Below are 26850 nucleotides of genomic sequence, written 5' to 3'. Positions count from 1 at the left end.
GTGCGTATTTTCGGAATGCCCAAAAAATGTACTATATCCCAGCAAAAGCCGCATATTTTTAACTCAATATTTACCTTAATTGATTCGGCAGTCACTTTGTGGTAAAATCTATCCATTTTTAATTAATGTTTTACTTAGTAAATACCACTATTTCTTATTTGAAAATGATGCGGAATGCATCGAAACACGTGTCACAGTAGATTTTAAGAAATAGTGGTATTTACTAAGTAAAACATTAATTAAAAATCAATATTTACCGCTACAGGGCAGAAAGTGTTGTTTTTGCATTTCGAAGAAAAGGTAATGTTTAATTATTTTTTTAAATATACTAAATATTTTTCAAATGGAGAAAAAATATTCAGGTTTTACCTAAAAAGATCTGTTGCACAGTAAAAAGTTAAATAAGTGGCTTGATATTTATTTTTAAAACATTGTATTATATTTTTTAACTTTAAAAACGTTCTTCTGAAAAATCAAGTTTTTTGATTTATGACGTTCTTGAAAGGAGTGAGCGACATGTTTGGTATATTTTCATTTTACTAAGTGGATACGAGAGACATTATTAAATATTTTGAATAGTCGATATACAGAAGCAGAACAGAGAACAATTATGAAAACTTTCTTCCCGACCAAACAAAATCGTTTGTATTTTCAGTTTTAAAAAAAAAACATGAATTGTGCTATGCATTGACTCAAATTTGTACGGGGCATTTCGAGAATACCTCTTCTGTTTTGAAAATAGTAAAAAAAAGTCTACTTGTGAACGTGATGAGATGTCATCACAAGATGGCCCCCATTTAGTGTGAAGTATGTCCAATTTTAGAAAAAGAAACATTCAAATTTGAAATATAATGTGCAAAAGAAGGTATGCAGCTGACGAAAATTGATGAGGCAATACGACATAAAGATATGTCGGATTTAGTGGTGTCTTATTTAGAAAATATGACAAGACGAAAAAGACAAATAAATAAGCCATGTGACAGATCTTGATTGACATAAGATATTGAATCCATTGTGACTATTGTATTGTTGTATGCATTGTATTGTTTTAAGAGGTCAACCTTATTCGCTTATTATTTACTATACGCATTCTTTATCATTTTTTAAAGATAAATAAACTAAATATGCTCTAAATTCTCGCACATTATAGGCAAGCATAATTTTCTTAGACAACTCACAAATATTTATATATTAATTCTTTAATCAAACACAGATTTTTTGAGTCTTTATTAAGTTGTATTTTATTGTTAAAAAACACATAAAAATTAATATTTTGACAACTGTTTCTCCTAGTTGTGGCATTTTCAAACGAATATATCGTAGTCGTACAAGAGAAACTGGCCAACTAATAAAACGTTAAATGTTCAGGAGGGCCATTTAAGTCACCTTCGCTTGGATAGAAAATAAACATAAATGCAGTTAGTCATTTTTAACAAGTCAGTATATTATACTTCCAAGTTTAAAATCCTTTGGGATGTTTTTCAGGGCAATATTAAGCTAGTAAGATATCAAATAGTCAATGATCACGTTTTTGTAAAAAATGCACTTGGTCACTTTCTCCTTTATGACTACGATATATATTATAGTATTATAAAAAATAAACTAATATAGAGATTTTGAGGTTATTTTTAATAATGATCATTTTTAGACATAGAGATACCTGCAACCATTACTTGACAATTTGTGCCGACAAGATAATATATTTTTCTGGAAAATACCATTCTTTGTATCTGCCAAATTTAAAAGAATCGCAGCGTAGTATATAACATTTGCTTCATTTTTATTTATGTTTTATTTAATATAAAAGAGAAATATATTCAATAAAAGTTATTTCAAGATTTATATACATATTTTAGGATTCGGACTTCACATACAAATTTGTATACTGGTAAAAAACGTTAAACCAAAAATCCCTGTTTGAATAATCCCTGTTATTTGGTTTTTAGTCTGCATTAAATAATAATAATAAAAAACCTTTATCCGCACCCCAATGGTGCATAGGGCACTGCGTCATATAAACGCAGTGTTATCTTTATCGTTTTCACGTGAAGGAAAGGTAATCAGCCCTCCGCTTCAGGTACCAGTCCAGAATAATGTTGAATAAATATTCGTCTGAGAAATCGCATTTGGACTGCATAATTTCGCAATATCGTTAAAAAAATTAAAAAGGTGCGTTGACATGGTTTGGGCTTGTGAATCGAATGTGTGAAGGGGGGTAAAACAAATTTATGAGGCGAATGTGGTTGGTAATAAAAGCAGAGGAATACCGACAAATACTCGGCAAATCAACCAAATTTATGAATCTCTTCATATGAATGAATTTTGCAAAAGTATGCATTGAACATTGCCTACTTGATCAACAATAATAAAAGTAGGTACCTACCAACCTTTAACGCAAAGAATGTCTACCTAAATATTTCAGAGCGCGTCTGAGGTCAACATTACAGTAAGTAATTATAGGTAGGTACCTCATTGTTTATTTCCTGCTTCGATAAATATTTGTGGATGCAGCATTAAAAACACTAATTAACATTATTTTGTGCTGTGGATCAGGTACTTTGCATAAAATTCGACAGATAGGCTGAATTATCTCACTAATATGGCGCCTTGGAGGCCTGACACGTATTCTGCAATTGTCACTTCCAGTTGTTCCGATTTGGATTGTTAATATTATGATGTTAATTGTTGATCTAAAAAAATGTAATGTAATTATTTTTAATCCTCAAACCCTTATCCCCACCCGATGGTGCATAGGGCGCAGCATCATATAAACGCAGTCACTTCCAGTTATTTCGATTTGGATTGTCAATATTATGACGTTGATTGTTGATCATAAAAAAATGAGGTGTAGTTTTTTTTTCAATCCTCAAACCCTTATCCGCATCCGCTGGTGCATAGGGCGCTACATCATATAAACGCAGTGTTATCCATCTCGGTATCTGTTTTTTTTAAAGTAGGTTCATTCATTAAAACCCTTATCCGCACCCCAATGGTGCATAGGGCACTGCATCATATAAACGAAGTGTTGTGTTGATCGTTAACATATGAAGGAAAGGTCCTAGCCCTCTGCTTCAGGTACCAGTAAAGGGTAATATTGAATAAATATTAGGGTGAAAAATCACTTATATTTATTTACCCCTCCTCCCCTGGGGATCGAAGCCGGGACCTCCAGAATGGCAGCCGAGCGTGTTCACTATTACACGGACAAAAATTAAAGTAGGTACCCAACCTAAAATTGGATTTTATAACGCAACACAACGCAGGTATAAAATTTAACGTAAAAATTATAGTATAGGTAGTATAATGATAACAATACAGATAAATAAGAATGGCTTATTTATCTGATTCAGTTAGATGGCAAAAACCACACTCTTTCCCCCCATTGTGCTAAAAAAGGTGTTCTTCTTCTTCTTCTTGGTCCATACTAAAAACAGGCTACAAGGCCTATTCCTTGTTTTTAAGAGGGATCAGCATCCGGCGATGTCTATTTCCAGCTATCAACCTATATTTTTGTTGATCTGCCCGGGAATTGTCTACCTTGGGGTTGCCCGTGCAATGCGATGAAGGGGGGCCATTCTCCTCACATGCGCATACTATTATCTTCTTGGTTGAAATATCGATTTCCAAATAACAGAAAACCTAGAAAAACGTGAATCATGGGCTTAATTTTTTTTGGAATTTCACAATATAATATAATTACAAGTACAAAAATATTATTTTATGTAAATACAATGAAAGATCCCACAAAGGCATAGTCCATGTATGGGTATGCATGTTATTTTAGGTTTTAATAAAGGGTACTGAAAGTAAACAATAGATATAAAAAATGTAAACAGATTAAATGTATTTCGTAAATAAAAAGCATTGATAACTTTGTGGTATGGTAATAAAACACTTTCCTCACCATCCATTGTTTACTTTGTGTAATACCACTTTTTAAACACTTGTTTGTGACTACCGGTTTCGGATAATCATTCCAACATCAATAATTAAAATCAAAATAAAATTATTGCATTCAAATTATTATTTTTTGAAAAAAGTTGATATTTAAAATTTTATTTTGATTTAAATTACCTGATGAAAGAATGATTTTCCGAACCCGGTAGTAACAAATAAGTGTCAACTTTTGTTACTAAAAAACTAAACCGAAAGTATAATCTATATGATTTTTAAATTAAAAGAAGAAGCTACTTAGATTTTTTTTGTAATCCATAATTTCTACAAAATATTACTTTTCTACATATTAAATTTAATAATAATGTTAATATAGGCGGCACTGGCCAGTGCATTACGTGCGTAGGAACCTCCTGAAAATAAGACTTATTTTTTATTGTGACAACACTAACCGGCCAGCTCAACTAATTCGCTTCATCTGTCAGATCGGCCTACTGTGCGTCAAGTAAATTGGATCAAATCAAACGCAATTACTTGAATTCGGGTGTCGTATACCTCATATTCTGCTGCGCAAATCACAGCCCACATCATGGTAAACCATTTTTATATTAAATAAATACTTAGTCGTGAGTTGCAGTTGTTTGAATATTTTGCTTGGCAATGCTGTGTCGTATAGTGTTTATACCGTGGGCGTTGAAAACAAGTGTTATCAGCGGAGATAACCCGCATTTGTTGGCAATGATGAATCCGCGTATCAAATATTTATTATATTCCAAATAAACGCTAAAATCTTTTAAATATGGCAATTCAACATGAAAATTCATAGTATTTACTGTATTCATAACACTACGCAGGGCTATTATTTAAACAAAAAAGGTCCTCGAACTCACTTTATGTTAAGCTTTTCACTTTAAAAAATATATATTAAAATATCATTTAAATGTTCATTGCAATACCATATTTTATCATTTGAGAATATCAAGTTTATAATTTTTGAACAACGAAAATTATAGGAGTATAATGCCCAGACTTCCATATTCTTCTTCATCTTTGATGAGATGTCAAAAAGTAACATGAAAAAGAACTCATATAATTTAACATATAATAAACTTTAATAATAAAAATGAAAATTATATTTTCTGGCGTTTCTCATGTATGTGATTATAATTCAGGATTAGGACCTCACATACTAATATAAGAGTTTCTGCACAATAAAAAGCTTCTTTTCATCTCACCAATACATGTCTCTAGTGAAGTTCTAGTGATTCAAGAATAATGTTTCAAAATTGGTTCATATATATAAAACTTCTTAAAAAAAGAATTTGAGTAGTGTGGTTGTCAATAATGGGTAGAATTGGTGAATGTTACACGTGTGTAAAGTGACCACTTAAACCAGCCTATGACGGTCGTCAGCTCCGTAAATGCCCAGACTTCCATATTCTTCTTTATTTTTGATGAGAAGTCAAAAAATGATACGAAAACAACTCCTGTAATTGGAGATAATCCAGATTTTGTGAACAAGTATTTGGACAAACTCAAAATGTTGTAAAGAAAATAAATGTTTTTACATATAGAAAGGAGAAAAATTGGCACTTTCGAAATGTGGTATTGGATGCAAATTCCATGGACAGTTCTGAATTTCATGGATAGCTAGACGCACCAACGAGTCCATTCGTCAGGATCTTTGATGAGATGTCAAAAAATAATATGAAAATAACTGCTGTAATTGGAGATAATCCAGATTTTGTGAACAAGTATTTGGACACACTCAAAATGTTGTAATATAATTTATTTGGAAAAGCTTGTGGGTATTTTTTTTTTATATTTGAGTGAAGAAAGAGCAGTAGTACAAATTTACTAGGTGAATGAGGTTGGTAATAGAGGAAAACTTGGCATTATCAGGTATTTCAAATACTTGGGAGTGGTCAGGTCAGGAGTCGGAAGAAACGGTGGGTATGTATGAGGAGATGCATGGATGTTAAGAAGCCGAATAATGTTTTTCTCAAACAGAGCAGTTCTTTGCCCTCTGCCCACCCCTGCGGGCAGCGGGGTGATGGTTGGCCATTTGGACACATTCAAAATATTGTAAATAAGGAGATTGTTTCAGTTGTATATTTGTATGTTGTATGTTGTATATACTGTTTGCACAATAAAAAGCAACAAAATTGTAGTTGCGATAGAATTGAATTTGTGGGCGAATTTAAATATTTAGGTTTATGTATAGATAATAAGTTCAAATGGGATGCGCATATTATAAAACTCTGTGATCGTCTGCGGGCTCTAGGGAGTACTTTTTATAAGTTGTACTTTATCCTGCCTAAACCAACCTTAAAGATTATATACTGTTCTTTAGTAGAATCCTTAATAAGATATGGAATTAAGTCTTGGGGACATTCGACGAAAACAAATTTAAAAATGGTTCAAAATCTGCAATATTCCATAATCAAAAAAATTGTACCCAGTCATATATATAATCAAAGGGACAATCCAATCTTGTTATATAAACATTTAAAATTACTGCCGGTACGTGGAATATTGTGGATGAGTATCATCGTTGAGCAACAAACTAGACAAAAATATCCACATCTTCTAGTACACAACCATGATACACGATTTACACAAAACGAAGGTCTGATAGTCCCAAGAATCAACAATAAATATGGAAGTCGAACACTGCAATATATCGTTCCGAACATTTTTAATTTGTTGCCGACGGATGTTAGAGGTCAAAATAAAAGATGGAACAAAGGCAAAATAAAGGAATGGGTAAATGATCAAGAGTTAATTTTATGAACATTGTAAAAAATATTATATTGTTAATTTTTCTCCTTTTTTGTGTGTATATATTAGGTTAAAATGGTTAAAAAAAACAATAAAAAAATGTATGCAAAAAGAACTCCACCGACAAGACACACAAGGTGGCTTGGTGGGTCTCTGCAAAATAACTTTTTATTTTTATTTTTAATATATGTTAAAAATTGTGATTTATAAAAATAAATAAAAAAAAAAAAAAAAAAAAAATGTATGTATATTGATGAAGTCACTTGATTTTTCAAGGAGAACGCCGAGGACTCTTCCCAAACGAACTCCGCCACGTTCCCGCCGCTGGAGACCAAAACTTTGCAACCAAAACTGGGAAAACCGAGTGAGAATGTCTCCCTGACGGACAACAGCCTTCTGGTAAGGATTGATTATTATTTTCTCCGTGTGTACAATGCTTAGAGAGAAAAAAACAAGTATAATATCATAGTCGTACAGGAGAAAGTGACCAACTGACAAAACGTAAAATGTTCAGGAGGGCCATTTAAGTCACTTTTGCTTGGCAACAAAATAAACACCAATGCAGTTAGTCATTTTTAACTAGTCAATATATTATACTTCCATGTTTAAAATCCTTTGGGATTTTGTCAGGGCAATATTAAGCTAGTAAGATATCAAATAGTCAATGATCACGTTTTTGTAAAACAATGCACTTAGTCACTTTCTCCTGTATGACTACGATATGGCTGACTATCAGAAATGAAGACTCTAAGAAGCATAACAGGCAAGAGTCTTCGAGATAGAATAAGAAATGTCAGGATCAGGGAAATATGCGAGATGGAAGATGTCGTTAGGTGGGGAAGGCAATGAAGGAGACAATGGAACCATCCAGACTCCCCCACATCGCACTGTACGGCCGACCCCATGGTAGACGACTCCCGGGCAGACTACCAAAGAGATGGGTCGATAGCTGGGAATCTACGTCGCAGGAGGCTAATCCTTCTTAAAAACAGGCCGCAAGGCCTACAATAAGAAGAAGAAGATATATGGCTGACTTAGTATTGCACCCATCGCTTAGTCAAGCTGGAATAATTTTTTTTTTATTATTATAAGCAAATTTTTTCAACTGTTCATTTTGTATTTAATAAACAACTAGGTGTAGATTGTTCGCCTCCATGCTGTTTGGTTGGTTAGCTACCACGCTGGAGGTCCCAGGTTCGATTCCCAGGGGGGGTAGAAAATTTATATAAGAGATTTTACGCTCAAATATTGATTTAATATTACCCTGGAATGCTCCCTGAAGCACAGGATTGATTACCTTGCTTTCATCTGTTAACGATCAAAATAACACTGCGTCAATACGATGCTGTGCCCTATGCACCATTGGGTGCAGATAAGGAAGAAAAAAAACTTTTATAATTTTAAAAATCTAAAACTAACTGACTATCCATTGCGCCTTTTCCCCGCAGGGTAGGAGAGAGAATAGAACGCCACACCAATGCAAAGTGTCTGTCTTTGTAAACCATATTTGCCTCATAAATCAGTTGTACTGTTCTATCTTCACTCATTTGATCCACATGCCTGAGCCATATCAACAAACCTTGCTTAATTTTATTTTAAAATCCTTTGCGCTTCTCTGTGTGAACCACAATTCACTGGTGTACATCTGTGTATATACTTGAAAGTGGTCAGGACAGGAGTCAGAACAATCGGCAGGCATGTGTGAGGAAATGCATGAATGTAGAAGAGGCAAAATTGTTTGCAAAGATTCGTGTGGCGTTCTCTTCTCTCTGCCTACCTCTGCGAAAGTGGCGTGATGGTCAGTTAGTTAGTAGATTTATACGATTGGAACGGCTTCCTGGAATGGTTTTGGCAATGGCCGCCATCTAATGGCAATTTGAGGAGTGTGATAAATTCCAACAACTTTATTTATTGTAACTGCAGACAGTTGGTAGAATTCCATTTTGAATTGTTGGGTAATATATCCAAAATAAAACACGGTTTTTTGGATTGAATTCTACATTTATCAATGTATATATTAATATGTGACGCGTTTCGTCTTCTTAGGACATTATCAAACACTGATGTTTGTGATTGAGTGTTTGATAATGTCCTAAGAAGATGAAATGTGTCACGTATTAATATATACATAAATAAATGTAGAATTCAATCCAAAAAACCGTGTTTTATTTTATTTTCGTATTAATATAAACATAAATAAATGTAGAATTCAATCCAAAAAACCGTGTTTTATTTTGGATATATTACAAGTTTACTTTATAATTTTGTTCAAGGTGGATATATCCGACGCTCTGAGTGAGAAGGAGAAGGTGAAGTTCACGGTGCACACTCGGACCTCGCTCCCGGACTTCCAGAAGACAGACTTCTTCGTGGTGCGGCAGCACGAGGAGTTCATCTGGCTACACGATCGTTTTGAAGAGAATGAGGAATATGCGGGCTTCATCGTAAGATATTTATCTCCTGCTAGCTCTACCCAGCTGTGTCTGCAGTAGCATGTTGTCTGCCATGAGCAATTTTTAGTATTGAACACAGCAACACACTCACATAATTGTGTGTGTGTTGCTATTACGGTTTGAGAAAAATGAAGAGTTTGCAGGCTTCATTGTAAGATATCTATCTCCTGCTAGCTGTACCCGGCTGTGTCTACAGCAGCATGCTGTCTGCCATGAACAATGTTTAATATTATGTGTGTGTGTGTGTTTTGCTGTTACGTTTAACAGAAAGCGCTGGAATTGCAGTTGAAAAAATGTATAGAAAAAACATTATTTATACATTTGGCTTTTAATTTGTAGAACTCATTTTAATTATATTTTAAATATTAAAATGATCACTTATTTTTGGAGTCTACTGAAATGTATTTTTTATTAATGTATTTAAAAACACATATTAATAAAATTTGTGTCTAAATTTTTTTTGCCTTGTTATGGCATCATTTTATTTTTAATTTTTAATAATAAAATACCATTTAGTAGAGAATTTTTTTTTATCTGTCACCAGAACACATTGTTAGCAAATAAATGTTTGTTTGATCAAAATTTTAAATCTCCTAAAGTTATCAACAAATTTGTTAAAGTGTTGTGAAATTTTGACTCAAATAAATATTACCCAGGGCTGGTACAAGAAGCGCAAGACTGATCACCTTAAATTTTCAATTTCAATTTATTCAACAACAAAAAATTAATATATACATAACAAACAATATTCAAGGCGTATATATTAAAAGTAAGCAAGAAGACTTAAAGGTGTAGAAGGATCCCGCTTCGGAAAACTTGGGACACATGGAACAGATCAATATCCAATGTGCTACTAACTATCGTTTATGCAACTAACGATCGAGATAACACTGCGTTGATTAGTTGCCAGAACCTTCTTGCACCGTTTAGTGCAGCTAAGAGTCAGAAGTCAAATACAAATCTTGAATGAATTTTCATAGATTCCTCCGGCACCGCCGCGTCCGGACTTCGACGCGAGCCGAGAGAAGCTGCAGCGGCTGGGGGAGGGGGAGGGGGCCCTCACCCGGGGGGAGTTCCTCAAGATGAAGGACGAGCTGGAAGAGTAAGTCATATCAAATATACATACCGCAGAAACTAATAAATAATTTTAAAACTTTTTTTTTCTGAAGTTAGCTTATATTACAACTAATATAAATTATTATTAAAAATATTGAGTATATTTAAAAAAATAATCTTACAATACATTTTCTTCCAAAAGCAAAAACTACACTTTCTGCCCTGTAGCGGGTAAATATTAAGTTAAAAATATGCCGCTTTTGCTGGGATATAGTACATTTTCTGGGGATTCCTAAAACATGTACAGCTGAAAATTTACGATTTTTGAAATATGATGTTGTTGAAAGGAGTGAGCGATACAAGAAAAAATCCCACTGCTAAAACATTTAATTTGATGGATGGTGATTGAAGAAACAAGCAACCTCAAACCTTCTCCTCTAAGGGTCCCCCCTTCAATTTATCCTCAGGAGCCAAAAACCTTCTCCTTCAAGGGTCCCCCCTTCAATTTATCTTCAGAAAGGAGCCTCTAACCTTCTGCTTTAAGGGTCCCCCCTTCAATTTATCCTCAGAAGGAGTCAAAAACCTTCTCCTTCAAAGGTCCCCCCTTCAATTTATCCTCAGAAAGGAGCTACAAACCTTCTCCTTTAAGGGTCCCCCCTTCAATTTATCCTCAGAAGGAGCCAAAAACCTTCTCCTTTAAGGGTCCCCCCTTCAATTTATCCTCAGAAAGGAGCCAAAAACCTTCTCCTTCAAGGGTCCCCCCTTCAATTTATCCCCAGAAGGAGCCAAAAACCTTCTCCTTTAAGGGTCCCCCCTTCAATTTATCCTCAGAAAGGAGCCAAAAACCTTCTCCTTCAAGGGTCCCCCCTTCAATTTATCCTCAGAAAGGAGCCAAAAACCTTCTCCTCTAAGGGTCCCCCCTTCAATTAATCCTCAAAAGGAGCTAAAAACCTTCTCCTTTAAGGGTCCCCCCTTCAATTTATCCTCAGAAGGAGCTGAAAACCTTCTCCTTTAAGGGTCCCCCCTTCAATTTATCTTCAGAAAGGAGCCTCAAACCTTCTCCTCTAAGGGTCCCCCCTTCAATTTATCCCCAGAAGGAGCCAAAAACCTTCTCCTTTAAGGGTCCCCCCTTCAATTTATCCTCAAAAATAGCTAAAAACCTTCTCCTTTAAGGGTCCCTCCTTCAATTTATCCTCAGAAGGAGCTGAAAACCTTCTCCTTTAAGGGTCCCCCCTTCAATTTATCCTCGGAAGGAGCCAAAAACCTTCTCCTTCAAGGGTCCCCCCTTCAATTTATCTTCAGAAAGGAGCCTCAAACCTTCTCCTCTAAGGGTCCCCCCTTCAATTTATCCTCGTAAGGAGCCAAAAACCTTCTCCTTTAAAGGTACCCCCTTCAATTTATCCTCAGAAAGGAGCTACAAACCTTCTCCTCTATGGGTCCCTCCTTCAATTTATCCTCGGAAGGAGCTAAGATTTTGAAGCAATTCAGTATGCTTGCGGGTCCAACTTTTGACTGAATTGGTGTCATGTGTTCGTCTGCAAAGAATGGTCATCACTTGTCACAGAAACTGAAGAAAATCTCCTGACAATTGATCAAGCACTATTAGCTGAACACTGCGAGGTTTAATTTGGTCTGAAGGCCTTGCACCCTTTCCTTATATCACCATTGGAACATCTACCATACATGGTTTTGCTGCGCTGAGAGATGGCATCCTGACTGCATTCAGTCTACTCTCATCCTTCCCAAACCATCTGAACCCACCTTCCTTAGTTTGCTGGACAATGCTTATCTCAGCCTTGCACCCTTTCCTTATATCACCATTGGAACATCTGCCATACATGGTCTTGCCGCATTGATAGATTGCATTCAACCTGCTTTTATCTTACTATTCCAACTCCAAGTTTCGTTTCCCTGTACCGGGGTCGCAAGAGTCTAGTTTGGGCATACTATAACTAGACTGTATTGCCCGACAGCGAGTACCTGGCCACGTTCAAGAAGACAGTGGCCATGCACGAGGTGTTCCTGACGCGGCTGGCCACACACCCCGTGTTCCGGAGGGACTCCCACCTGCGCGTGTTCCTGGAGTACGAGCAGGACCTGTGCGCCAAGCCGCGCCGCAAGATGGACATCTTCGGGGGCCTGGTGAGTCTGCTGAACCTGGCGAGTTGTGTCTCTATAGCACAACCACCGTTATCCTCCTATTCCAACTCCACGCTTCACTACTATACATCAGGGTTCCAAGAGTCTGGTTTGGGTATACTATAATTGGGATATATAGGTAAGATGGACATCTTCCGGGGTTTGGTGAGTCCGTTGAGCCTGGTGAACCTGGTGAGTTGTCTCTATAGCACAACCACCGTTATCCTCCTATTCCAGCTCCACGCTTCACTATACGTCAGTTTTGCAAAAGTCTGGTTTGGGTATACTATAATTGGGATATATAGGTAAGATGGACATCTTCGGGGGTCTGGTGAGTCCGTTGAGCCTGGTGAATCTGGTGAGTTGTCTTTATAGCACAATCACCGTTATCCTCCTATTCCGACTCCACGTTTCACTACCATACATCAAGCTGTTGTCTACAGAATGCAGAGCAGTGATACTAGCTATGAGTAGTATATGGCCCGCTACTAGTAGATGATAAACAGCTTGAGACTGGTTCCAGGTGCGGTCCCTGGGGAACACCACGGACGAGATATACCTGAGCGCCACCGTGCGGGACGTCAACGACTTCTTCGAGCAGGAGATGAACTTCCTCTCGGAGTACAACAACCACCTCAAGGAGGCCACCCAGCGCTCCGACAAGATGACCTCCAAGCACAAAGGTTCCCAACAACGCCTCTCTGTACAACATCATCACAAACAAATACAAGGCACCTTTTTTCTAAAATGCCTTTATAAATTTTATTTTTAAGACCCTTACATCCATTAAAAGTCATGTGCATTAAAAGGCAGTGCAGGTGGAAAATCATTGGTCCATATTTTTTAAGACGATGCCGGCCAGAATCAATGTTACGGTCAATGGAGAGCTACAGAACCATGATTACTGACTTCTTGAGTACCTCAATTGAGTGGCATTCATGTGACAGAGCTGTGGTTTCAACAAGATGGCGCAACATGCCACACGGCGGGTGTTACCATTAATTTGAAATTTGAATTTGTATATCTCAATAGTGGTCTATTAAAAGCGTTTTATTTTTATATTTTAATTATGATGTTATTCAACAAAGTTAATGCCAAATCAGTTCATAATATAAAGTATTCAATCCCTCTGCCTCCGTGGTGTAATGGTTAACATGTTTAGCTAACGTGCTGGAGGTCCCGGGTTCGATTCCCAGGGTGGGGGGGTGAAAATAAATATTACTGATTTTACACTCTAATATTTATTTGATATTACCCTGGACTGGTCCCTGAAGCGCAGGAGTGATCGCCTTGCCTTCATGTAAGTAACGATCGAGATAACACTGCGTCAATATGATGCAGTGCCCTATTCACCATCGGGTGCGGATACGGGTTTAGAAGAAGAAGATTCAATCTGTGGACGAGTGTTTTTGCCTAGAATTTTCACTCATGAATTACATGAAATTATAGTAACTTTAAACATAAAGAGTAAATCCACTCACAAGTAGGCATAGGCTATGAAACTTATAAAGTTGAAGCCTGAGCAGGGACATGATGAACGGTGTTGCATAAGCCGTAGCTAGATTTTAGAGTCACTTGGACGTTAGGTAATTCAAAAATTCATTCTGTGGACAATGAATTGAGTGTCTCATATTTGCAGAGGTGGCGGATTCCTACATCAAGCTGTCCAGCTGCATCCTGCACCTGGCCACCCTGGAGCAGCCGCCCATGGAGAGGTTCCTCACCAAGGTCTCGGAGACCTTTGAAAAGTGCCGGGTAAGCTGAAATTCGAGTTAGTCCTCCCTGCCTTGTATCCGAACGGCGAGGAAAATAAGGCGTAAAAATGTCATATTTTTTATCTAAATACAGTCAAACTCGGCTATAACGCGGATGAAGGGACCGACTGAATTTGCTCTTTATAACCGTTCCTCGTAATATCCGAGAATAGGTATTTTTTTAAAAAACAAACCAAAATTCATACAATTCACCCATTACACACATCGCTCACTCCTTTCAATAACGTCATAAATCAAAAAACTTGATTTTTCTGCAGATCATTTTTAAAGTTTTAAAAAAAAAAATGTATTAAAAATAAATCTCAAGCCATTTATTGAACTTTTTACTGTGCAACAGATCTTTTTAGGTAAAACCTGAAGGTTTTTTCTGCATTTGAAAAATATTTAGTATATTTAAAAAAATAATTAAACAATACCTTTTCTTCAAAATGTAAAAACAACACTTTTTGGCCTGTAGAAGGTAAATATTAAGTTAAAAATATGCCGCTTTTGCTGGGATATAGTACATTTTCTGGGTATTCCGAAAACATGCACAACTGAAAATTAACGATTGTTGGTAAATGACGTTGTTGAAAGGAGTGAGCGATATATTTAACCTAAAAATCTATCATTGAAAAATATCATCCTTACACCTAAAAATGTTACATCAAACCCATTGTCTTGACTAAAACAAACGATCGGAGGAATATATAAAATGCCATTTTAGGTATTCATTTTTAAATCAAACACAGATTTTCTGAGTCTACTAAGTTGTATTTTATTGTTAAAAAACACATAAAAATAATATTTATTACAATTGTTTCGCCTAGTTATGGCATTTTCAAACAAATATCTGAATGTCGGATAAGTCGCTCACTCCTTTCAAGAACGTCATAAATCAAAAATCGTCAATTTTCAGTTGTGCATGTATTCGGAATGCCCAGAAAATGTACTATATCCCAGCAAAAGCGGCATATTTTTAACTTAATATTTAACCGCTACAGGGCAGAATGTGTTGTTTTTGCATTTTGAAGAAAAGGTATTGTTTTATTATTTTTTTAAATTTATTAAATATTTTTAAATGGAGAAAAAACCTTCGGGTTTTACCTAATAAGATCTATTGCGCAGTAAAAAGTTCAATAAGTGGCTTGATATTTATTTTTAATACATTGTATTATATCTTTAAACTTTAAAAACGTTCTCCTGAAAAATTACGTTTTTGATTTATGACGTTCTTGAAAGGAGCGAGCGATATCATTCCTCTGCCGGCAGGACGATGAGTACGATCTCTACAATAAACCATATCCAACCACATGTCTTCTTCCTTGTCATTACGCTCCGATATCAAAAGGCCTAAATTGACGGTTGTATTTTGTGTTTTGGTGCAGAAAATTGAGGGCAGAGTGGCGACCGACCAGGACTTGAAGCTCGCCGACACGTTCCGCTACTACCAGAGAGATTCTCACGCGGCCAAGTGCCTGCTGGTGAGGAGACTCAGGTAAATTCACAGTGAAATCGGGATGCAATTTTGTTTGTTAACCTTTTAAACGCGTTAACTTTGTTCCTAAGAGACGCTCGTGCGCGGCTGTATTTCGCCGTTTTTTAAATTATTACTTTTATTATGTATTTAGTTATGAAACGGTTTATTTTCCTAAACAAAAACGTTCAATGGGATTCATTGTGCCTTTTTGGTACTCTTATAATACACGTGTGTCACATTATTCTTGAAATATATCGTAATATAAACAAATTAGATCGTAACATAAATAAATCAAAGCACGCATCGTGTGTCACTCTTACCCACTGGCGATGCGTAGCGTCGAGAGTGAGACAGATATAGGGCATGATTATGGCGCGGACTAATTACCGACCGCAAGAAAAATCAGGGATCTGTTGTTTTATTTATCCTTGTGATGTTACAAATTATTAGTCAGATATTTCAACAGATGTCATAAGGCCGAGGATTGACGTATTATTTTATCCAAAGTTCTACACCATGAAAAAATCCCTCCAAGTTGAACTGAGGTTCGAAACTTGGAGCAAAGTGAAAACACAAACGCTTATGTCAGCCGCGTATGGGGCATGTCTTGTAAAAACACATACGGTTATGCGAGCCGCGTGGATCCGGTTAATTGATAAAATAATATTGCTCCGCAAGAGAGGTCTGTCGGGAACGCTGGATGCCTTCGTTTGGATCCGGGAATGCGGTTGGGACAGCTTTCAATGTGTTAGTAGTAGCTTTGTACTCGATGAAGACCTAATGCCACCTGTTACGACAATTGTTACTGGAACACTTATGATGAGGAAGACGGAAACGCGCAAATGAAGGCAATTATTTATTTATCGAAAATTATAAAAGTTATAAGGGCGAGAAGAACAAAGCGACGCCAATAGACAAAAAGCAAGCGCGACGTGTATACGTTTAAATTTTAATCTTCTCTGAGCACACAGATACTGGTCCTCCACCCTTTATATACGATTTTATAGGAGTTACATGTGGTGGGGACAATATTGTAAACATAATAAAAGTCATGTTACAATGATTAAAGAAAACACTTGTTTTAACTAGAACTTCACTAGAGACATCTATTGGTGAGATGTAAAGAAGCTTTTTATTAAGCAGAAACTCTTATATTAGTATGTGAGGTCCGAATCCTGGATTATAATCACACACATGAGAAATTCCAGAAAATACCATTTTCATTTTTATTATTTAAGCTTGTAATTTGACCAGATAATTTATTTACAACATTTTGAGTGTGCCCAAATACGTGTTCACAAAATCTGGATTATCTCCAATTACAGGAGTTATTTTCATATTATTTTTTGACATCTCATCAAAGATGAAGAAGAATATGGAAGTCTGGGCATTTACGGGGCTGACGACCGTCATCGGCTGGTTTAAGTGATCACTTTACACACTTGTAACATTCACCAATTCAACAATATGAAAATAACTCCTGTAATTTTAGATAATCCAGATTTTTTGAACAAGTATTTGGACACACTCAAAATGTTGTAAATTATATTTTATATTTTAGTTACTATACAGACCTGAATGATGGAAGTTTAACTTCTGAAACATGTAGTCTATAATAAAACTCAAGTGGTAAAAAACAAGTGTTTTCTTTAATCATTATAATAAAAGTCGATGAACTGCGTCTCTTTGTTCTTCTCGCATACAGTTATGAATATAATTTTAATACACAAATTCTTATAAAAATACACAATTTTGGAAGGCACACCACCTTTTGCCTGCATCACTCCTATTCTCTATACGTCTTTCAGTGATTACATTATCTGTAATCACAATATATTAACTTATTTATTTTTTTACAAAAATGTTAATAAAATTAGTATATAACCACTCACCGAGATTTTTACGTCTACCGGTTTGGAGACGTACCCGTCTCTTTGTCAGGACAATCACTAACACAGCATGCAAACAATACTAGCCTCCACCACCATAGCACCATTTACACACTCAAAACTACACAAAATGTCTAACACATGCGATTTTTGGTCGACCCGAAGACCAACATGCACTATGGTTTTCAATACAGACATGCGTTACGAGCCGAAGTTAAACGTGCAATAAAATAAGACCTGTAATCGAATCAACTTATATACTCTTGCTATGGTGGTGAAGGGTAGTATTGTTTGCATGCTGTGTTAGTGATTGTCCTGACGAAGAGACGGGTACGTCTCGAAACCGCTAGACGTAAAAATCTCGGTGAGTGGTTATATACTAATTTTATTAACATTTTTGTAAAAAATAAATAATTAAAAATGACTAACCACAAAGTAAATGCTTAAAATATTAATAATATTGAGAATACAATATATTAATATTAAAATTGTTTCAATTCAGATGCCTTCAAACGTATGAGGCGGCCAATCGCAGCTTGGAGAAGGCGCGCGCCAAAAACAAAGATGTCCACGCCGTAAGTTAAAACTCCATACATACCTGACTATTATTCTGACCCTTGACCCGACCACACCCAAGTATTTGAAATACTTGGTCAGACCAAGTTTTAATTGTTTTTTATCACAAGTATCTTCTTCTGCTTCTATTACCAACTACATTCGCCCCATTAATTTGTTTTACCGTCCTTTCCTCACTCATTCAATTCACATGCCTGAACCATCACAACACACTTTTTTTTAAATTTTATAATAATAATAATAATAAAACCCTTATCCGCACCCCAATGGTGCATAGGGCACTGCGTCATATAAACGCAGTGTTATCTTGATCGTTAACACATGAAGGAAAGGCGATCAGCCCTCCGCTTCAAGTATCAGTCCAGGGTAATATTGAATAAATATTACAGTGAAAAAATCACTCATATTTATTCTTACCCCCCCTGGGAATTGAACCCGGGTCCTCCAGAACGGTAGCCGAGCGTGCTGACCATTACACTACGGAGGCGGACATATTTTTAATTTTATAGATTATGGAAATTATATCAACCTTGCATTATTTCCTTATATCACCATTGGAACTTTAACCATGCATTGTTTGGCTGCACATTCGTCAGAGAGATCGCATTTCGACTGCATAATGTCGCATTAAGAAAGGTGTGGTTAGATGGTTTGGGCATGTGAATCGAGTGTGTGAAGAAAGAACAGCCAAACAAATTTACGAAGCGAATGTGGCTAGTAATAAAAACAAAGGAAAAACGAATAAAATTTGGCTTGATCAATAGTTCAAATACTTGAAAGTGGATAATGCTTATCTCAGCCTTGCATTCTATCCTTATATCACCGTTGAAACATCTACCATACATGGTCTTGCCGCACTGAGAGATGGCATCCCGACTGCATCCAGTCTACTCTCATCCTTCCCAAACCATCCCAAGCCGCCTTCCTTAGTTTGCTGGATAGTGCTCATCTCAGCCTTGCACCCTTTCCTTATATCACCATTGGAACATCTACCATACATGGTCTTGCCGCACTGAGAGATGGCATCCCGACTGCATCCAGTCTACTCTCATCCTTCCCAAACCATCCCAAGCCGCCTTCCTTAGTTTGCTGGATAGTGCTCATTTCAGCCTTGCACCCTTTCCTTATATCACCATTGGAACATCTACCATACATGGTCTTGCCGCACTGAGAGATGGCATCCCGACTGCATCCAGTCTACTCTCATCCTTCCCAAACCATCCCAACCCGCCTTCCTCAGTTTGCTGGATAGTGCTCATCTCAGCCTTGCACCCTTTCCTTATATCACCATTGGAACATCTACCATACATGGTCTTGCCGCACGGAGAGATGGCATCCCGACTGCATCCAGTCTACTCTCATCCTTCCCAAACCATCCCAAGCCGCCTTCCTTAGTTTGCTGGATAGTGCTCATCTCGGCCTTGCACCCTTTCCTTATATCACCATTGGAACATCTACCATACATGGTCTTGCCGCACTGAGAGATGGCATCCCGACTGCATCCAGTCTACTCTCATCCTTCCCAAACCATCCCAACCCGCCTTCCTCAGTTTGCTGGATAGTGCTCATCTCAGCCTTGCACCCTTTCCTTATATCACCATTGGAACATCTACCATACATGGTCTTGCCGCACGGAGAGATGGCATCCCGACTGCATCCAGTCTACTCTCATCCTTCCCAAACCATCCCAAGCCGCCTTCCTTAGTTTGCTGGATAGTGCTCATCTCGGCCTTGCACCCTTTCCTAATATCACCATTGGAACATCTACCATACATGGTCTTGCCGCACTGAGAGATGGCATCCCGACTGCATCCAGTCTACTCTCATCCTTCCCAAACCATCCCAAGCCGCCTTCCTTAGTTTGCTGGATAGTGCTCATCTCAGCCTTGCACCCTTTCCTTATGTCACCATTGGAACATCTACCATACATGGTCTTGCCGCACTGAGAGATGGCATCCCGACTGCATCCAGTCTACTCTCATCCTTCCCAAACCATCCCAACCCGCCTTCCTTAGTTTGCTGGATAGTGCTCATCTCAGCCTTGCACCCTTTCCTTATATCACCATTGGAACATCTACCATACATGGTCTTGCCGCACTGAGAGATGGCATCCCGACTGCATCCAGTCTACTCTCATCCTTCCCAAACCATCCCAACCCGCCTTCCTTAGTTTGCTGGATAGTGCTCATCTCAGCCTTGCACCCTTTCCTTATGTCACCATTGGAACATCTACCATACATGGTCTTGCCGCACTGAGAGATGGCATCCCGACTGCATCCAGTCTACTCTCATCCTTCCCAAACCATCCCAACCCGCCTTCCTTAGTTTGCTGGATAGTGCTCATCTCAGCCTTGCACCCTTTCCTTATATCACCATTGGAACATCTACCATACATGGTCTTGCCGCACTGAGAGATGGCATCCCGACTGCATCCAGTCTACTCTCATCCTTCCCAAACCATCCCAACCCGCCTTCCTTAGTTTGCTGGATAGTGCTCATCTCAGCCTTGCACCCTTTCCTTATGTCACCATTGGAACATCTACCATACATGGTCTTGCCGCACTGAGAGATGGCATCCCGACTGCATCCAGTCTACTCTCATCCTTCGCAAACCATCCCAAGCCGCCTTCCTTAGTTTGCTGGATAGTGCTCATCTCAGCCTTGCACCCTTTCCTTATGTCACCATTGGAACATCTACCATACATGGTCTTGCCGCACTGAGAGATGGCATCCCGACTGCATCCAGTCTACTCTCATCCTTCCCAAACCATCCCAAGCCGCCTTCCTTAGTTTGCTGGATAGTGCTCATTTCAGCCTTGCACCCTTTCCTTATATCACCATTGGAACATCTACCATACATGGTCTTGCCGCACTGAGAGATGGCATCCCGACTGCATCCAGTCTACTCTCATCCTTCCCAAACCATCCCAACCCGCCTTCCTCAGTTTGCTGGATAGTGCTCATCTCAGCCTTGCACCCTTTCCTTATATCACCATTGGAACATCTACCATACATGGTCTTGCCGCACGGAGAGATGGCATCCCGACTGCATCCAGTCTACTCTCATCCTTCCCAAACCATCCCAACCCGCCTTCCTCAGTTTGCTGGATAGTGCTCATCTCAGCCTTGCACCCTTTCCTTATATCACCATTGGAACATCTACCATACATGGTCTTGCCGCACGGAGAGATGGCATCCCGACTGCATCCAGTCTACTCTCATCCTTCCCAAACCATCCCAAGCCGCCTTCCTTAGTTTGCTGGATAGTGCTCATCTCGGCCTTGCACCCTTTCCTTATATCACCATTGGAACATCTACCATACATGGTCTTGCCGCACTGAGAGATGGCATCCCGACTGCATCCAGTCTACTCTCATCCTTCCCAAACCATCCCAAGCCGCCTTCCTTAGTTTGCTGGATAGTGCTCATCTCAGCCTTGCACCCTTTCCTTATGTCACCATTGGAACATCTACCATACATGGTCTTGCCGCACTGAGAGATGGCATCCCGACTGCATCCAGTCTACTCTCATCCTTCCCAAACCATCCCAACCCGCCTTCCTTAGTTTGCTGGATAGTGCTCATCTCAGCCTTGCACCCTTTCCTTATATCACCATTGGAACATCTACCATACATGGTCTTGCCGCACTGAGAGATGGCATCCCGACTGCATCCAGTCTACTCTCATCCTTCCCAAACCATCCCAACCCGCCTTCCTTAGTTTGCTGGATAGTGCTCATCTCAGCCTTGCACCCTTTCCTTATGTCACCATTGGAACATCTACCATACATGGTCTTGCCGCACTGAGAGATGGCATCCCGACTGCATCCAGTCTACTCTCATCCTTCCCAAACCATCCCAACCCGCCTTCCTTAGTTTGCTGGATAGTGCTCATCTCAGCCTTGCACCCTTTCCTTATATCACCATTGGAACATCTACCATACATGGTCTTGCCGCACTGAGAGATGGCATCCCGACTGCATCCAGTCTACTCTCATCCTTCCCAAACCATCCCAACCCGCCTTCCTTAGTTTGCTGGATAGTGCTCATCTCAGCCTTGCACCCTTTCCTTATGTCACCATTGGAACATCTACCATACATGGTCTTGCCGCACTGAGAGATGGCATCCCGACTGCATCCAGTCTACTCTCATCCTTCCCAAACCATCCCAAGCCGCCTTCCTTAGTTTGCTGGATAGTGCTCATCTCAGCCTTGCACCCTTTCCTTATGTCACCATTGGAACATCTACCATACATGGTCTTGCCGCACTGAGAGATGGCATCCCAACTGCATCCAGTCTACTCTCATCCTTCCCAAACCATCCCAACCCGCCTTCCTTAGTTTGCTGGATAGTGTTCATCTCAGCCTTGCACTCTTTCCTTATGTCACCATTGGAACATCTACCATACATGGTCTTACCGCACTGAGAGATGGCATCCCGACTGCATCCAGTCTACTCTCATCCTTCGCAAACCATCCCAAGCCGCCTTCCTTAGTTTGCTGGATAGTGCTCATCTCAGCCTTGCACCCTTTCCTTATGTCACCATTGGAACATCTACCATACATGGTCTTGCCGCACTGAGAGATGGCATCCCGACTGCATCCAGTCTACTCTCATCCTTCGCAAACCATCCCAAGCCGCCTTCCTTAGTTTGCTGGATAGTGCTCATCTCAGCCTTGCACCCTTTCCTTATGTCACCATTGCAACATCTACCATACATGGTCTTGCCGCACTGAGAGATGGCATTTTGACTGCATTCAGTCTACTTTCAATTTCCTTTTGCCAACTTCATGCTTCACTTCCATACATTAGGGTTATAACCAGAAATCCATTGAGTACTGTAAGCAAATGATTTCACTGGAAATTTTATGTTTGAATAATATTTTTTTACTTATCTTCTTTGCAAGCCTTTGGAGGTTCAAGAGGTATGTATTACATAGGTAATTAATTATTCACGAATACAGCACAGTAAAATTAGTAGGGGTGACTTTGAACTCTCGGATAAGTTTAAACTAAATTTTAAAAGTCTTAAAAAAATAAATAAAGATAAATATTTTTGTTTTTATTATTTACACAAATATTTCAATTTCATTTATGTATTAATTTTAAATCAAACACAGATTTTTTGAGTCTACAAAGTTGTATTTTATTAACAAATAATAAATAATAATAAAACCCTTATCCGCACCCCAATGGTGCATAGGGCACTGCGTCATATAAACGCAGTGTTATCTTGATCGCTTACACATTAAGGAAAGCCCTCCGCTTCAGGTACCACCAGTCCAGGGTAATATTGAATAAATATGACAGTGAAAAAATCACCTATATTTATTTTACCCCCCTCGGGAATCGAACCCGGGACCTCCAGAACGGTATACGAGCGTGCTGACCATTACACTATGGAGGCGGACGAATGTCATTCGTTTGATAATGCCCTAACAAGGCGAAACAATCGTCACAATATAAATGTTTTATGTGTTTTTGTTAATAAAATACAACTTAGTAGACTCAAAAAATCTGTGTTTGATTTAAAATTAATACATAAATTAAAATGGAGTTCTACAAATTAAACGCCAAATCAATAAATAATTTATTTTTCATACTATTTCTGTGAACCTAAGCAGCTGTGAGATACAGGAACAAATATCCCGGATTAATAGTTAATTGTGCTTGTTGTTTTGCAGGCGGAGCAAGCCCAGACCGGAGCGTGTGGCAGGTTCGAAGCCATGTCGGCCCGCGGCAGGGAGGAGCTGCTGGACTTCCGCGCCAGGCGAGTGCAGGCCTTCCGGAAGAGGTGGGATTAATAATCATAAATTTGGATACATCTTGACATCTATAATTCTGGTCACAATTCTGAAGAACAATTCGCTCACTCCTTTCAACAACGTCATAAATCAAAAAACTTGATTTAACACAAGATCGTTTTTAAAGTTTAAGAATATAATGCACTGTATTAAAAATAAATATGAAGCCACTTATTGAACTTTTTACTGTGCAACAGATCTTTTTAGGTAAAACCTGAAGGTTTTTTAACCGGATCCACCCGGCTCGCATAACCGTATGTGTTTTCATAAAACATGTCCCATACGCGGCTGACATAACCGTATGTGTTCTTACATTGCTCCAAGTTTCGAACCTCAGTTCAACTTGGAGGGAATTTTTCATGATGTGGAACTTTGGATAAAATAATACGTCAATCTGTTGAAATATCTGACTAATAATTTGTAACATTACAAGGATAAATAAAAGAACAGATCCCTGATTTTTCTTGCGGTCGGTAATTAGTCCGTGCCATTATCATGCCCTATATCTGTCTCACTCTCGACGCTACGCATCGCCAGTGGGTAAGAGTGACACACAATGCGTGCTTTGATTTATTTATGTTACGATCTTATTTGTTTATATTACGAAATATTTCAAGAATAATGTGACACAAGAGTATTATAGAGTACTAAAAAGGCACAATGAATCCCATTGAAAGTTTTTGTTTAGGAAAATAAATCGTTTCTTAACTAAATACATGATAAAAGTAATCATTTTAAAAACGGTGAAATACCGCCGCGTACGAGCGTCTCTCAGGTACAAAGTTGACGCGGTTAAAAGGTTAAAAAGTGGCCACGGCCGTTAACGGCCGTAGCCACTTTTACATGATAAATTACATTTTGTATGTGCTTTATGATAAAATAATATGTTTTATCTATTTTTTAAAGTATATTACTGGTGCGAAAAGTACTTATCTAAACAAGGAAGAATATATAAAAAAACAAGGAATTATGCATTACCCTGAAATATTAAAATTATTCAAATTCAATTTAAATTGAAATTGAATTGAAATTGAAATTGAATTGAAATAGAAATTGAAACACACACAAAATAATGTGATTTTTTTTTTTATTTAACCTTTTTTTACCGTGTCGTGTTGTTTCAGCCTTGTGGAAATGGCGGAACTCGAGATCAAACACGCCCGGGCCCAGCAGGAGCTCTTCCGGAGATCCCTCATCGCACTGCAGGAGTGCCAGTGAGGCGGGAGCTCGGGGAACAAGGGAGGGGGGGCCAACCAAACATTACGCCGTACACTTCTGATTCCCTAGGATGAAAAAAAAAACATTTATTTGATTTTCCGGTGAATCCAAAACATTTAAAAAATGTAAATAAAATTTTTTTTAAGTGAGCTTTATGCGCTTATGTATATCTGTCGCCTACTTTCAAAATCGGCCAGATCCATGTATGTCGATTTTACAAAAAATTCAAAGTTCTCCGGGCAACATTTATGTTTAAAAGATATGTTTCTTTAGAAAAAACATTATGAAATACAGAATTTTCCCCTTTTTTTAGAAAATTTTCAGTATTTAAAAAAAAAAATCGCGAGACACAGACCGATAATGACGTCTTCTTAATTTTTGACCTATCTCCACTCTCTGATTGGCCGATATGGGTCAGAAGGCAAGTTCCACGAATAAAGCGGAATTTGAAATACAACGCTGTTTTTCATATATTTTTTAGCAGGGTTTTCAAGTATGTAAATATTTCAAACAATAAAACCGACAATTGGCATTCCGATAGAGTATTTATTTTAAAATCTTATAAAATTGGATCTGGCGGATTTTAAAAGTAAGCGACACATATCGCTCACTCCTTTCAAGAACATCATAAATCAAAAATTGTCATTTTTTCAGTTTTGCATGTTTTCGGAATGCCCAGAAAATGTACTATATCCCAGCAAAAGAGGCATATTTTTAGTTAATATTTACCCGCTACAGGGCAGAAAGTGTTGTTTTTGCATTTTGAAGAAAAGGTATTGTTTAATTTTTTTTTTTTAATATACTAAATATTTTTCAAATGGAGAAAAAACCTTCAGATTGTACATAAAAAGATTTGTTGCACAGTAAAAAGTTACATAAGTGGCTTGATATTTATTTTTATTGCATTGTGTTATATTTTTAAACTCTAAAAACGTTCTCCTGAAATATCACGTTTTTTGATTTATGACGTTCTTGAAAGGAGTAAGCGATATGTACCTATGTGCTAAGTAAAGCTCACGTGTTGGCAGCGCGACGCGACTAGAGACAACTAACCTGAAAATGGATTATCTGCATTTGAAAATGACTTGAAGTATGATTTCACAATGTACAGGGTCATCAAAAAATAATACCAGCATAATAAATAATTGTTCTTACATCAAAAAGTCTCAATTTTGAAGAACATAATTATATTAAACATGAAGCATCGTTTTTTCAAAAACTGAAAAGGAAACCTGAAAACCTGAATTTTTGTTTATCCAATTTTAAAAAAAATCTTAGTCTATTACATGCAATTTTGTCAGCCTCCGTAGTGTAATGGTCAGCACGCTAGGCTACCATTCTGGAGGTCCCGGGTTCGATTCCCAGGGGGGGGTCAAATACATGATTTTTTCACTCTAATATTTATTCAATATTACCCTGGACTGGTACCTGAAGCGGAGGGCTGATCACCTTTGCCTCATGTGATAACGATAAAAAAACACTGCGTTTTTCTGATGTAGTGCCCTATGCACCATTGAGGTGGGGATAAGGGTCAAAAAAAAATTTTTTTATTTTGAAAAAATAAAAAATATACATAAATTTTTTCGTTTTGGCTTTAAAAAATTATATTGTACAATATATTGAAAAAAAATATTTACGTTTTTAAGTTATTGTTTCAAGTTATTTTAATTTTTGGCTATATCTTTTTACATATTATTGTAAACCCAGGCCACTTATTTAATTTAATTTTTTTGTTTATTTAAATTTTTTCTATAATTTTTGGATATTATGTACTATCTTTTTACATTTTTGTGGATATTATGTATG

The 26850-nt window shown here is 37.8% G+C and overlaps 1 protein-coding gene across 1 annotated transcript; it reads left to right on the top strand.

Moving 5' to 3' along the window:
* The first annotated feature begins 4350 nt into the window (after positions 1-4350).
* Positions 4351-26612, top strand: Snx6 (sorting nexin 6). Its single transcript, XM_088260834.1, has 11 exons — positions 4351-4486; positions 6952-7074; positions 8949-9119; positions 10109-10230; positions 12158-12326; positions 12847-13006; positions 13963-14078; positions 15466-15575; positions 17949-18021; positions 23707-23816; positions 24951-26612. Exons 1-11 carry the CDS (start codon positions 4484-4486, stop codon positions 25042-25044), a joined length of 1251 nt encoding a protein of 416 aa, XP_088116960.1. The 5' UTR covers positions 4351-4483; the 3' UTR covers positions 25045-26612.
* Positions 26613-26850: the final 238 nt, after the last annotated feature.

This window comes from Brachycentrus maculatus, unplaced genomic scaffold (assembly GCF_059751285.1).
Source record: "Brachycentrus maculatus isolate JH-2025_06_01 unplaced genomic scaffold, ASM5975128v1 h1tg000143l, whole genome shotgun sequence".
Classification (NCBI taxonomy): domain Eukaryota; kingdom Metazoa; phylum Arthropoda; class Insecta; order Trichoptera; family Brachycentridae; genus Brachycentrus; species Brachycentrus maculatus.
The sequence above is the reverse complement of the archived record's forward strand: the minus strand, read 5'-3'. Positions and strand labels throughout refer to the sequence as shown.

What these genes read in the sequence shown, in the direction of transcription:
- Snx6 (XM_088260834.1), top strand. An exon ending in AGGAATATGCGGGCTTCATC is followed by an intron (nt 9,120 to 10,108) that starts GTAAGATATTTA and finishes GAATTTTCATAG; the next exon opens with ATTCCTCCGGCACCGCCGCG. An exon ending in TGGACATCTTCGGGGGCCTG is followed by an intron (nt 12,327 to 12,846) that starts GTGAGTCTGCTG and finishes GACTGGTTCCAG; the next exon opens with GTGCGGTCCCTGGGGAACAC.